The sequence below is a fragment of the Strigops habroptila genome, chromosome 1 (genome assembly GCF_004027225.2).
Source record: "Strigops habroptila isolate Jane chromosome 1, bStrHab1.2.pri, whole genome shotgun sequence".
Lineage (NCBI taxonomy): Eukaryota > Metazoa > Chordata > Aves > Psittaciformes > Psittacidae > Strigops > Strigops habroptila.
The window spans coordinates 42,808,330-42,822,857 of NC_044277.2; the positions used below are offsets into that span (position 1 = coordinate 42,808,330).

At 37.8% G+C, this 14,528-nt stretch overlaps 1 protein-coding gene across 7 annotated transcripts in view; it reads left to right on the forward strand.

Moving 5' to 3' along the window:
• Window positions 1-14,528, forward strand: part of PRKDC (protein kinase, DNA-activated, catalytic subunit) — an 81,812-nt gene that overhangs the window by 46,884 nt on the left and 20,400 nt on the right. For all 7 annotated transcript variants that reach the window (XR_003989090.1, XR_004389905.1, XM_030469787.1 and 4 more), the window contains 13 exons: window positions 523-621; window positions 1,292-1,502; window positions 2,068-2,257; window positions 2,581-2,796; window positions 4,052-4,164; window positions 6,124-6,255; window positions 6,802-6,981; window positions 10,344-10,552; window positions 11,005-11,143; window positions 11,698-11,886; window positions 12,427-12,651; window positions 13,181-13,289; window positions 13,981-14,092. Coding sequence is in view for 5 of the 7 variants with exons in the window: in XM_030469787.1 (XP_030325647.1) it covers window positions 523-621; window positions 1,292-1,502; window positions 2,068-2,257; window positions 2,581-2,796; window positions 4,052-4,164; window positions 6,124-6,255; window positions 6,802-6,981; window positions 10,344-10,552; window positions 11,005-11,143; window positions 11,698-11,886; window positions 12,427-12,651; window positions 13,181-13,289; window positions 13,981-14,092 (2,124 nt within the window). In the remaining 2 variants the exon portion in view is untranslated. The remainder of the gene's footprint in view (window positions 1-522; window positions 622-1,291; window positions 1,503-2,067; window positions 2,258-2,580; window positions 2,797-4,051; window positions 4,165-6,123; window positions 6,256-6,801; window positions 6,982-10,343; window positions 10,553-11,004; window positions 11,144-11,697; window positions 11,887-12,426; window positions 12,652-13,180; window positions 13,290-13,980; window positions 14,093-14,528) is intronic.

The window sequence follows — 14,528 nt, forward strand, 5'->3', positions numbered from 1 at the left end:
ATCTGGATCCCTTCAGTCTGGCTTATACAGATGTTCTTTCTGGTTTGACCCCTTAGAGTAGGGAACAGGCATGTTCTCAGTTTGACAAGCGGGTTGTTGTTGAATCATCTTGGTTGGGTTCTATTATGTATTTTTTCCCAAGATAACTATTTGAATGGATAATTATTGTGATGAAAAAGTACAGGTGATTTTTACTCCAGCGTTACTTGGGATGTTAATTCTCTGCCTCTCAGTTCTAACCTTGTGAACTCAGAATTACTTCTCTTTGGCCTTTGTAATAAATACCTAACATGTATTACTTAGCTTTCTGATTTTTTTCTTTTCTAAGTAGTGGAGACAAACGAAATTTTTGGCAACTAAGATCTCATGTTATTAAAACAAATGATGCAGTGTTGTCATGACAAATTGAGATTTTTGTGAGAAGGGCATGTTCCTGCTTTTCTCCTACTATCCTCATCCTCTTATTTTAGTATGGATTGTTTGAAAGAAGTCATTAAGAGACATTTTTTCTCCTACTGTCAGTGATCCAGAAAGCCAAGCAGATGGTGATTCTCAAGAAATACTCAAACTGGCAAAAGAAATGCTGCTTCAAGGACTAATTGATGAGAATGCTGAACTGCAGTGAGTAAATAGTGTTGTGATGACTGTCCGAAGTAACAAATCCCTAAATTGCTTTCTTTGTTTATAACGGAAGAGTTGGTCCTTAGAGGTTTTTTAAGTATTTTAGTCTAAGAGAAACAGTGAGATAACATTATTTCCTTTTCTTTCAATAAGTTAATTTATAAAATTGTATCCCATGTTGTTACAGCTAAATTTAAGTGAAGCACAGAGCTTTTGAACAATCTTCTAAGCCATGGAGGAGTTTCAGTATGTCAGACCTAATTCTGCATTAATGTTCTAGAGTTTTTGAACAACAAAAAGGCCCTCACTGCATACAAACACACAAGAATAGATTAAATGTTGGAGGATGTTGGATTACTTTATTTTTTTTGGTGAAGCAAAAGATAGAATAGGAGATCTCTGATTATCCACCCATAGCAGTTTGCAAGAGGAAAACAACTCAATAGAAAATTTTTTTTCAAACTAAACCTTTAATATCAGTTGAGTGGCATAGAGCATGGTAAATGAATGAGGATTTTGGTGTAATTCAATAGGAGATCCAAGAAATGAAAGGGTTAGTTGAAGGCTTTATAACCTTATTGTGGAGGGTTTGTTTAACTTGACTTTTTTGATGGTGGTGTGCTTTCTGTTTGCAGATAACTAAGAATAACTTTATTCCTTGCCTTTACAGATTAATCGTTAGGAATTTTTGGAGTGATGAGACAAGGTTACCCACAAATATTCTTGATCGTATGCTGTCATTGCTAAATTCTTTATATTCCACCAAGATTGAAAGGCAGTACTTGAGTCTAATCACAAATTTTCTGCTTGAAATGACTAGCAAGAGCCCAGATTATTCCAGAAAAATATTTGAGCATCCACTGTCTGAATGCAAATTTCAGGTGAGTTGTAGTTTGTTATCCTGTGTGCAGTCATGTGACAAATTCTATTCCTAATACAGTTATCACTTCGACAGGAATGGCGTGGTGAAGATCTTTGCAAGTGCATTTTGTGCTCCATAACTAACAGCTGCGACGGTCATAGGTTATGAACATTATCAGAAGTTTACTGATTTTGGGGGGGTAATAATTTTGCTTTCTTTTAAAAAAAGAAAGAATTAATGTTTTTTATATATATATATATATATACACCATGTATAGCTGATTTGTAGAGTACTGAAATACCTAAAAAGAGGTTAGTGGAGAGAAACATCATAAGGAGAAAAATTGTGAATGGGAGTACTGCTACAAGAGCTGTAAATCAGTCCTCAACTGACCAGTCCAAATTAGTGAGCTTTTTTGCTGAGCCTGTGGAGAAGTTTTATGTGTTTGGTGGGGTTTTAATAGTCAAGTTCTGCCCCTGGGGTGGGGTTTTAAATTCTGTACTTTAATTTCTGCTATCCTGTCTTAAGGAAGGCAAAAAGGTTGCATTCTTACTGCTCTTATTAAAATCTTTATGTGTTCATAGGACTTTGTAATTGATTCCAGCTGGCGTTATCGAAGTACTGTGCTCACACCTATGTTTGTGGATACTCAAGCTTCTCATAGTATGCACAGGAATTTATCACAAGAAAGATCCCTTTCTTCTTCTGGGTCAGTCGGTGGTCGCGTGAGGGCTACCCAGCGACAATACGAATTTACACCTACACAACATGCCAGTGAGTCCAGACCAGTGTCTTTTGAAATTTTCTTGTTTGCCATAGGAATGATTTCATTCCTGTTGCGTATGAATTTTTAATGTAAAAGTGAGAATGTCTCTAATATTTTGTTTTCAAGGACTTTTTTTCGAAAAAACATCCAGTCACATTTTTATTAGTCTCATGTATATTTTATGTTCTGCCCAATGTAAAAGAATTTTGTTTCTTAACCAGCAGCTTCAAATCTGTTCTGCCCATAAATATATTTTGGGGAGAGGAAAATATAGATGTTTTCACTTGATTTATATGTGGATATGTTACAGCTTTTTGCAATGTTTTTACAGGTGGTAGAAGTTCTTTCAATTGGCTAACTGGAAGTAGCATTGACACATTGGTGGAGTATACAGTTCCTTCATCCTCTGAATCCTTGTCTTCATCCATGCTACTGGTTAACAAACGGAGTGAAAAATTTAAACAAGCAACGTTCAAACCAGTGGGGCCAGATTTCGGCAAAAAAAGGTTGGGTTTGCCTGGAGATGAGGTGGACAGCAAAACTAAAGGTTTGTAAACCTTATGATGCAATTTCTTTATAAATACTACATTTTTATAGACCATCTTTGTCAATTTGGCTGGCAGTCCATTCTAATTGAGGTTCAGCTTGAGAGATTTTGTTTCCAGGAGCGTGTGGCAATACCTAACATGTGGCAAAATGCTAGAATTGTGCTAGGAATTGCAAAACTCTATGTTGCTAGATGAAATAACTTACTGAATAAGAAACTAGCCAGAGTGATCTTTGCATTCCTACCTCTCCCTAAGACAATCATAGTGTGAATGTCAGGCGGTTCTGTTCCTTCTGTTTTAAATTTAACTGCTTATCTCTTTAAACATATTTTTTCCAAACTATTTCAGCTGTGCTTACACAATTTACAACATATTGCAATCTGTCATTAGAGTTACCTGCTATTTTCTAAGAATGCTCCTTCATCCACCCAGTTGATAAGTAAAAAACATCAGTACTGTTCTGGAATGGCTTAGGCTCCTTCTCCCCATTCCTCACCATTTCACCCTTATCTACCTTGTCATTAAAATTTTGACTGGAAGGATGAGAGTAGGAGTTGAGGCAGAGAGCTAAGGACTGACCTGAGAGGTGTTCCAGGGCAGTTTTGAATGGACTGTGCTGAACTACAGAAACAGAAGGGTCAGTCTACCTTGTAGTCAGTCTCTGGGCTTTTACCAGGAAAATACCAGCCATAGTGTTGTGGTTTTGTTAGCTCACTTTTCTTTCCGATGAAATGGACTGAAGTGAACAGTTTGTAAAGTGGCTTTTCTCCATGGCTGTCTTGAGCAGGAATTGATCCAGTGGCACTTCTGTAATAGTAACTTTAAAAATATAGTACTATATTATTATTACTCAGTCTTTGAATATATTTAGCACCTCTTTTTTGTAGGGAGCTGTATACTTTATGGAATATGGTGGAAATGCCATGCTTGTCTTTGAGCACTTAAAATGAATGTGTCATAGGGGGCAGAATTGTTCATGAATTTTAGGGCTTTTCCCAGTACAGTAGTTTGACCCTTATACCTCATCCACATACTAGAAGATTTTATATAAATGCTTATTACCTCTGTCCTAAGAACAACTTAATTTGTTTTAATTTGCTATCTTGTATTGAGTTGATTGGTATGAAACTTAGGAGACTAGCTGGTAAGCTAGTAAATACAAAGATGATGTTTGTTATTGTGTGATGCTCCTGCCTTAAATCTGAAGTTTGCTTGATAAAGGAAAAGCTATGGACATGGTCATGTGTTCCCTAGGTATAGAAGAACGAGCAGAAATTCTAAGGCTGCGAAGACGTTTCTTGAAGGACCAAGAGAAACTCAGTTTGATTTATGCTAGAAAAGGTGTGGCTGAGCAGAAAAGAGAAAAGGTTTGTCAATCCAAATAAGTTAAAAACCTTAAATCCCATTGCCATTTGCAGTCTTGTACTTCATCTGCAGAAATAACATTGTGAAGAAAGGGCAGGTATAAGATACTGGTTGCTGCTTTAGGAGCTTTAGAAGGTTTTATTCGGAAATCATGCTATTTATGGGTTTAAAGCTAAATGATGTTACTTAGCATGAGTGAAGAAAGAGCTGGATGATAAAACTTCCAGTCTACCACTTAATGTGTATGAAGTGATTTTTATGTGATGGAGTCCCTAACACCTGTGGGAAGCTTTTTGCAGTTGTCATACTGGAAACTAGGAGCCTTGAAACTACAGTGTGCTGCTGAAATAGTTGGAGAACATTATCTAGTATCTGAAGGTAAACTCAAAAATGTGATACAGCTGATGGACTAACCAAAACCGTTGCATAGTTTTAATCTGAAGGAATGTCAGTAACAATCTTTTGCTGAGTGTTTATCAAGACCAGAAACTTAGGCCTACGTCAGTTTGCTGGTTGTGTTATGTACAAACAATAAGTTTATGAGTTTTTAAGCTCTGTAACAGTTTTTTCATAGGTTAATGTTACTAAAAATAACATACGTTATCGTCCAAAAATGATAGCAGTTAGACGAAGAGCAGAGGAGCCCAGGATTGAGAGCTGCCAGTTTGAGACACTTATAATTCTTTGCAGCTGCAGACGACTGTGTAAACAGAATTTATGTCTGGAAGAACCACATAAACACCTATTTTAGCCAATTTATATTTACTTGCAGGCTAAAGCTGCCGTTTCCTCCCACCCTACAAGAAAGAACCTGTAAAGGCATTCTGTATGACAGTCCAAAATACAACTAAGAAAACCCCCTGTAATACTCTACAATAAAAGACTATAGGAGACTGAATTCTTTCAGGACCCCTTAAACTTTTCAAGAGATTCGTTGCACATAAATACATGCGGAACTCGGTGGCTTGCGTTAATATTGTACCTGGTGGGACAAAACAGGAAAAAGTTGGTCCTGAGCAAGAAAGTATTTGGAAATAGCTTTAGTAAAGTCCTAATTTCTCCCAGCATTTTTCTCTTGCAAGCTTTTTGTAAATCATTCCTTTGAAGTTATGTAGAAGAAAAATGGGCTCAAACAGCAAAATCACAAAGGGTTTACAGAAGAGGAAAAAATCTTCAAGCTGTCTTCTGTTTCCCTCTTCTACCAATCTATATATATCCACCTATTGTCTGCTGGCTTAACTGCTAATGGCAGTAGTTAAAATCCCAGCATCAAAACTTGACTGCTGGTTTCCTTATAGCACATAAATGCTTTGAAAAGGAAGAAAAGCAGAGGAAGAGATAGATTTTGTCTGTATCTGGTAGTAGCTCTTGTTCAATTTAAGTGTATTCCTGTAAGCCTCAGCAAAAGGCAGGGCAGCCATTTAACAGCTGCAATTTACAACAGTTTTATTACGGCTTGGTTCGAGTTCAGGGAGTCAGTTCTACCAGGTCCTTCTTCCCTCTCCTCCCCATCCCACTGTGTGAAATAAAACACAAGAGCTTTAGGAACCTCATTTTACTTTGCACCTGGGCCAGGCTGAGAACCATCATATGGTGGGCTGCTGTGGTTCATCTGGCAGGCGGTAACTTCTTAAACCATAGTAGTTCACTAGCTGTCACTCATAACTATCCTCTTTAAAAGTGACTTAAGTACTACCTATATAGAAGCAGGAACTACAAGGTGTTAATACTAAATGTTAATGGCTGAAGTAAGTCTGTGAACAAGACTTTGGAGTTCTTAATTGACTAAGATAATTCTGGATTTAAAAATATTATGGCTTTATAGAAAAAGTATTTGTTTAATTAGCATGGCAAAATTTATAAAACACTTCAGAAATGCTTGTGCCTATTTTGTCTTGTCTAGATACAGCTCTTTCTAAGTAATACAATCATTTTTTATTAACATGAGCAATGCATTTCAGGAGATGAAATCTGAACTGAAGATGAAATATGATGCCCAAGTTACCCTGTACAGAAGTTACCGAGTAGGAGACCTTCCTGACATCCAGATTGAATACTACAGTCTCATTGCCCCTCTGCAGGGCCTTGCCCAGGTCTGTCTGCTTTTCGGAGGTCACTGGTCAAGTTTTCTGTTCTTGTGAGGAAAATGACGTTGAAAAAATGCCTTTAAATGGATGGAATTGGATGGAACCGTCTGTCTGCACAGACAGGCTTATCCCTCTGTGTTAGCTGCCCCAGTATTAGGTCCTGGTCCCCTCACACATTGATGTTTTCTGTTTTTTTTCCTGAAATCCTCTTCACTGGCAGTGGTGTCCCTAAGATGATATCGGGTGTCTGTTTCCTATAGTGGAAATTGTGAATATGTGAAAATTGTAAATTCCCTCCTCTTCACCAACACTCTGACCTGAAACCTACATTGTCTTGGAGCTTGTTCATGTGGAAGAATTAAGATGGGATTTGAAAGGGTAGTACAGTAATTCCCGTCATAGGTGAGATGCATGCCAGACTAATTATTCCACTCCCAAAGGCTGTCCACATAGGGATTAGGTACAGGGTGCGTCGTATCTCTTAGTTTTATTTATTAGTTTATTTCTCACAGCAAAACTCAGTGGCCTTGTTGCTTTTGTTGTAATTTGCAGAAAGATCCAACATTTGCCAAGCAGCTTTTCAGCAGTTTGTTTTGTGGAATTTTTCATGAGGTAGAAAAATCTAAAACTCCTTCTGAGAAAAAAGCCATCGTCCAGAAGCTGCTGAACAACTTCAATAATTTCCTGAGTATGAGCCTGTCTTACTTTCCACCATTCATTGCGTGCATCCAGGTAAATCCTGCTATATGGCATGAAAGTAACTGAGTATAATGTCTTTGTCTGAATGTGTGATAAACCCAGTGGTAGTGAAGGCTAAATACTGTTACTGGAATTTAGACAGAGATGGAAAGAGAATCGTTAACCAAATGGATATTTCAAGTGATTCTTGTTAAGGTGAACAAGGTAATTCATGCCTCTGAACCGATTTTTCAAGGCTTCTACAATTTCTGATTTGTAGAGTTTGAGTCACCTTTTAATGTTTTAATTGCATCAGTAACAAGAAGAGACTTGGTTCTAAATGAAAGCCACAAGAACAATTGAAAGGGATACGTGGGTGTCGTGCTTATCTCCCTGTTTCTGGGAAGTGCTTACTGAGGGAATACTTTGATGTCTTGAGGATATCAGTAGCTGTCAGACTGTTTGTTGTTAGCCTCTTATTTATTTTTGAAACTTAGGCCCCCGAAGTAGTTGTCTGCGGGTTTTCAGTAGGGAGGGAAGGATTCACTCCCACCAAAGTGCAAGTAGGTGTACCCCAGCCATTTCACTGGAAAGGAAACACAAGCTTTCCTGCTATGGGAACGTACTGACCTGAAACAGATTGTGAACTTCATCTTCTACCCCAGTTTTCAGGGTGCTTGTCCAAGCACCTGTTACATACTCATTGTCACTATGTTTAATGTTTCTCATCAACTGTGTTGATCTTAATGTTGTATCTGATTTGTAGCTCTCAAAAAAATCTTTGTTTGGGTGGCGGGTAATGGCTTCTTTCTGTTATGGAAATCTAAATAGTCTGTAAGAGTAGATGTCATTTGTAATACAGGAGGAGTGTCTAGTTTGGACTAGTTTTTTAAACAGTGACTTTGCTCCTTAGTACTTGTATTTACACATCTGAGAAAATGTAATTTCTTGTTTACTTTTTTTTCTCTGCAGCTGCATGAAAGGTTAAATGCTGTGGGGATTTTTCTGGGCTATCTTGGTATTTTTTCAGCCAGCATCTCACAATAGCTATCTGTTAATATTCCCTCTTGACATTGCATTTGTTGGTTCTCTGTTTTGGTAATGTTATTTGTGTTGAATTATGCTGTCTGTTAGAGCCTATTAATAACACTGTTGTGTTAGGCTTCTTTGTTTTTCTGCATAAATGTAAAACAAAGACTCAAAAAATAGGTAAGTTACAATTAGTCAGACATGTCATTAGTCAAGAGCGATAAAAGCATCTCATTACCATCCCCATTCAATAACAAAAGAACAGCAGCACAAAGGCAAGCCTCAACCTCAGTGTATTTGAGCATCCTGCATAACAGTGAGAGCAAGTCTTTTCCCCAAGAGGGATTAGAGTTCGTCTTGATCAAGGGAGAGGGTGAGGTTTGGCACACAATGCCAAGGCTGTCATTCGGCTCACAAAGGCTGTCCTAAATGGCTTGGCCATTGGAAATGCAGCTTCTGTTTCCTATATACCAACAGTATGATAAATATGGGCTTGTTTCAGAAACACTGAAACTGCCTTTAAATCTCTGGTACCTTGAGTTTTTAGTCTTCTGCAGGTCCAAGTCCTATCAGGAGAGTAACTTGTGATAAAAAGAGCTGGTTTTGTATAGGTATAAGGTATAGGTATTAAGGTATAATCTTAAAATTGAATATGAGGCTCTGGTAATGGCTTTCAGGACAGATTAAAAAACAGCTGAAATACTGAGAAAAAAGTTAACTCCATGACAAAAGTTTACATAGACTCCATAGAGGTACCTGGCCTCTGAAAAACATATATTGCCTTATAAATGCTATAGCTGTCAGGCCAGTTTGGATGCCATTCATCCTAATCTTTGAACACATGGTGCAAATAAAGAGCATACAGAGCAAGGAACAATCCCTCTGCTTTCAGAAGGTAAGTGAATGAATAGTCACAACAATGCACTAAATAGATATCTCCTTTGATGTGGGACGATGTCTGTAAATTGTGAGTTTGGGAGTGTGTTCATTCTGTGGACATACCATTACATTTGCACAGTTCTCACACTTTTCCCTAGGCATCCCTGAGAAAGGGCTTATGAACTTACCTTAGCAAAGCTGTTCTTATGGTTTTAGATTGTGCAGTTGGCATTGTGTCCCTGACGTAACCCCTAAAAGTTGGTGGTCAAGGAATGTGTGCCTGTACATAGGACTGTCTGGGGCACATGTGCAGCTTTAAGAGAAACTGCTAGTTGAAATTGCCTGCATAGCAGGTGAACCATGTGCTTAACCCGTCATTGGGAACCACCTGCTCTGTAGCTCAGGAGGCTACAAGAAGCTGTTCTTTTTCTCTTTTTTTATTGAGTACAAATTTATTGGTGTAAGAGTCTCAACCATACAGATTGTATCATGAGTTTCCTTATGCCAGATGCCTATTCTGCAGGTTTTGTGGTGGTTGCCAGTTATCAAAGAAGTGTAGCTTGGTGGTTCTCACAGTCTCCTGTTGCAATTTCCAAATATTTTTTTCCCACCTAGTATTCTTGAACATACTGTGTTGCAAGAGTCAAACTTCAATTTTTGCCCTAAAACTCAGTGATGTTTCTTGTGGTGAAAGTTGTATTACCCCTTTTCTATGTTGTGGATTTTTTTCCTTCTGTTTGGTTAGGATATTATTGCAACTTTCCTTTTGCTTCTTAAGTGGGAAAAAAAATGGCTTTAATAAACTTGTCTGCTACTTTCTTTATATATTTACCTGTATTTGGAATAATTATTGAACTATTTAAAAGAACTTTCAGGTAAACAAGAATGTTTATCTCTGAAAATGAGGTTATTCTCTATTTGGACTAATGTTAAATATGGTAAAGATCTGCTAGAAATATTGCCATGCCTTTAAATCAGGCAGGACTAGATGAGCACAATACTACATGAGTCTAAAAGGAAGCTGCAGTATGCTAAAACTGGGAAAGTGTGTGGAAAGAAAGCCTCCAGCTCAGAGAAGACATTGTGGTTAATCTTACCTTTTGGTTTATGGCAGAAATGCAACACTCAGTAGGTTAAGTGAAATGCAGCTGGTGTGTAGTAGGCACCACAATGCCAACAAACAGAAGGAATACTGAGGCTGTGAATGTGTCCATCTACCTCTCCCCCACTACTCGTGTGTTTCTATTGAGAGAGTTGTTCTGTGCCCTGGAGACAGATGGAGTAGAGGGCTTATTCTCTAGTGTTCTCTATCTGAACAGCAACAGCACAGAAGGAAATTTTTCCAATTTTCCCAGAGTTGGGGACTTCTGGAGATTTAACGGCTTATTTCCAAAGCTTGCACTGTGAGAAAAGGGATACTAAGTAGATGATCTGTGAAAGGTAACTAACAATCAGTGTAGTTTCAGACCAAGTAGACGCCTGTTGGTTTGTTTTGTTTTATTTTATAGGAAATGAGTTACCGGCACAGAGAGCTATTAGAACTGGATTCAGCTAACGTGAGCACGAGCTGCCTTGCAAGTGTACAGCAGCCGGTGGGCATCCTTCTTCTGGAGCACGCCCTGATGGCTCTGTCCCCTGCGGAGGAACCCCCATCCAAACGGATGCGCGGGAGGACAGAGCTTCCCCCAGATGTGATCAGATGGATTGAACTTGCTAAGTAAATTCTTGTTTGAGACAATTTACTCCCATTTAGGTTTGCTTTGTGAAGACCTGTGCCTTTATGGCTCAGGGGATTTCTTTTTTAGTCTTTCCCTCTTTGGGAGTTAGATATGCTTTTAATTTCTTGTCAGCTAATCACTATCTTTCAGTTAGAGCAGTTAGACTTAACAGCTATGCACCCTGATGATGCTGTTAGACTGCTGAAAACCATCTTGTTCATAGCTTTTCAACTGCAGGAGTTTCCACAGTTCAGGTATTTCCCTACAAGATGAAGTTTCTCTATTTAAATATATATTTATGGTCTTTTATATAAGAAATACAAATTTTATTTTACATTACAAGCCAGTAATATTACTGCTTAATGAATTATTATTTCTTTAAATGGCTTATGTGTGCATTGATACACTTCTGTTCAACCAATTAAAGTATTTCCCTTTTCAATTTTACTAGGCTTTACCGATCTCTTGGAGATTATGATGTTCTTCGTGGCATTTTCAGTGGTAAGATTGGGACTAAGGAAATTACACGGAAGGCGTTGTTGGCAGAAGCAAGGAGTGATTATGCTGAAGCAGCTAAATACTATGATGAGGTAAAAAGACAGCAAGATGTTGTTGTTTCATAAATCTCTCGTGACTTAAAACTAGTAAGTCAAAATTAAACATTTTGAGAAGCAGCATGTTGTTTAGAATGTCCTTGTGTTTTGTTTGATTGGTGGTTCAGTCTGCGAAGGCATGGGAACAAATGAGCGGTCACAACAGAGCAATAAGCATGATACTACTTACTGTTTGTTACAAAGCTTCAAATGTGCAATCCCCTAGGCAGACAAGTAAAACACCATGGGCACACTGGCACCCCACACTGCCAGGCTTCATGGCAAAGAAAATCTGAGATACAGTGGGTAAAAAATGGAGAAGGATCTCTTTAACCCTCTTTTAAAGTCTTTGCTCTTTAAAAACACAGGTTTAATAAAGATGGCTATATGAAACGAATTTCTGTGTAAATACTGACAAGCTTGGATTTTCTGCATTTAATGTTTTTCTGTCACATTCTGGTAAATGGGTAGATATTTTTATGGGACTTAGAATTGAAACTAGTGTCAGATTACAGCTGAGAACCTTCCTCCCCCTCAAATTCATTCCCTAGGCACTCTCCAAAGAGGACTGGCAAGATGGAGAGCCAACAGAAGCAGAGAAGGACTTCTGGGAACTTGCATCTCTGGAATGCTATGACCACCTCACAGACTGGAAATTTCTGGAGCATTGTGCTACCATTAATATCGATAGTGGAAAACCCCCAGACCTAAGCAAAACGTGGAATGATCCATTTTTTCAGGTTTTTAGAAATCACTTTGTTGATACTGCATTATTTTTATCTCTGCAGGGATGTCCTACAGTAACATCCCTGTAGGGATGTTACAGATGAGTGGAAATCAGTTGTGTTATTTGGGTTACTTTCTTGTGGAAATGAGCAGAGTCTGATACATAAAAATAATTGAAGCAATAACTTCTGTTGGTTTTACAATGTTTAGTTTTTACCTTGAGTCTGTGGTTGGTCATATAGGACCAGCTTTATCATCATCTTCTGGCAGTGTTTTTATTGTTTTTGTTGCTTTTATTTGTTTCATGTTTTAAGAGTTACCAAACCACTGGATTTGAAACTGGTAGAATTTGCTAACAGCTTCTGGAGCCTATGGGACAAGGCTGCTGTGATTTGTTAGCAAATTGGAATTTGTCTAAAAGGAACATATTTAAGAAAACTATTCAAAAACTTTAATACTTACCTGGTCTGTCCCTGATAACAACAACAACAACAACAAAATAGATCATCTAATACTCCATTCCTATAAGTAAAGACTATATTTTTACCTTGTAGGAGACATATCTGCCCTATATAATACGCAGTAAGTTGAAGTTACTGCTCAGCGGAGAAAATGACCAGACTTTGCTAACTTTTATTGATGAGGCAATGAAGACAGAACAGAAGAAAGCCATTATAGAAATGCATTACAGCCAAGAGCTTAGTCTCCTTTACATCCTGCAAGATGATTTTGACAGAGCCAAATATTACATTAGCAATGGCATGCAGATCTTCATGCAGGTAACAGTCTCTGCTATCTCTGATATGATTTTTCTATATGAACTCTGTATAAACTTCCTTTCAGTTCACTGCTTGCAATGATGAAGGGTGAGCCAGCCAGTGGAGTGTGTCCTCCCATTTTAATTTGTTTTATTTTGATGATTTCATTTATTAGAAATTTTTCAGAGTAATTGTCTGTGCAGATTAATAGCAGTTTTATTTCATTCATCTTTTCAGAAGCCTCCTGGCCCCAGAACAAACTTGAAAAGAGAGCATTACATTCAGAGATTACAAGTTCCATCCATTACTATGTTTTGATTAGACTGTAGGACTATCCTAAAACCTAGGATAGGAATTGGAGCTAGAATATACCCCTATGCTTGTCCAAAGCAGAGTTGCTCTCAGATTACAGACTACTAAATTACTTGTGAAAGGTTGGCTTGTAGAGCATAATATAAAGCAGCATTGCATAAATAGCATGTAGAGCACTGAATAGAACCATGTGTAAATTCTGTATATGAAATCTTCCATTCTCTCCCTTTCTTTTCAGAGCTATTCCAGTATAGATTCTTTGTTATACCAAAGTCGGATGACCAAACTGCAGTCTGTACAAGCTTTGACAGAAATACGGGATTTCATCAATTTTATAACCAGGAGAAGTAAAGATTTGTTTACTTTTTTTCCCCCTTGAGCAGCTTCCCTTTCACTGTATTAAATAATCATGGTTTCCTGAACTTTGAACAGCTATTGCCACACTTAGATTACTGAACTCCTGTTTGAAGGAGCGTAATTCTAGAATTACTTCTTATTGTCTTATTGACAGTAAAAACTACTGCAGTTCTGCAGGCTTGAAGATACTTTTGTGTCCTATTGCAAAGTTTTATTAGCCAAGCTACTGTGGTAAGAGTTAAGTATCTCTTTTAAAAGTGTAATAGTTTTAAACTAAGATATTTTTTTGTTGGGGTCACTTTTGGTAGCAAATAGTGATTAGCAGAGATAAAAGATGGATGTGGTATATATATTTTATAGCTCCTGAAGTAGGCATGAAATACAAATTTATGAGCATAAACTGAATTACATATTCAGTTAACATTTCCACTATATTCCAGCATGTATGGAAAGGTACCTATCCAGTGGTGATTCCCAGTGACTGTTGACACTGATGCCCGTATTCGATCTCCTGTGCTTCAGCAATAAACAAAACCAATATGATTACCAAGTAGCGTATGTAGTGCAAGTGGGTTGTTTTATCGCAGTTTTCTGATTTGAATGTTGGACTATGTTTGGTTTAGTCCTTCTTCACACTGTTTGGATTTAGATGCATTTAAAGTATTCTTGATTGATTTCTAGGTAACTTAGCTTCACAGGCTTCCCTTAAGAGACTTCTCAGAATTTGGACAAGCAGATATCCAGATGCTAAAATGGATCCTATGAACATCTGGGATGATATCATTACAAATCGGTAAAATTACATTCTTGGGTTAGCTTTAGTTCCATCTGCCTGTTTTGTTCTGAAAGATGCTTTTTCTAATGCTGCTGTTGTTAATCTAACGTATGACTTTTTTTAACCATTGTGGTAGCTTTATCAGTATATCTGTTTTTTGTGTGACTAACTTGTGGTGAGAAGCAGAAGGAGGTTGGGAAGTGGCCAGCGAATAAATCATATTTTGATAGGGAAACATAACTGTTAGTTTAGGGTTTTTTCTTGCATCAGTGACTACATGCACTGCAAGCTAGCCCACTTCAGCAGCTTGTGAAAACACCCACTTGTAATTGAATACATGAGCTCCAGTCAGCTCAGTGAAACACCACCTAAAAAGGGCAGTGTGTTATGAATAAAAATACTAACCTATTTTGTAGGCAGTTCCAAAGCTAGGGAGTGTACAAAAGAAGCCCAG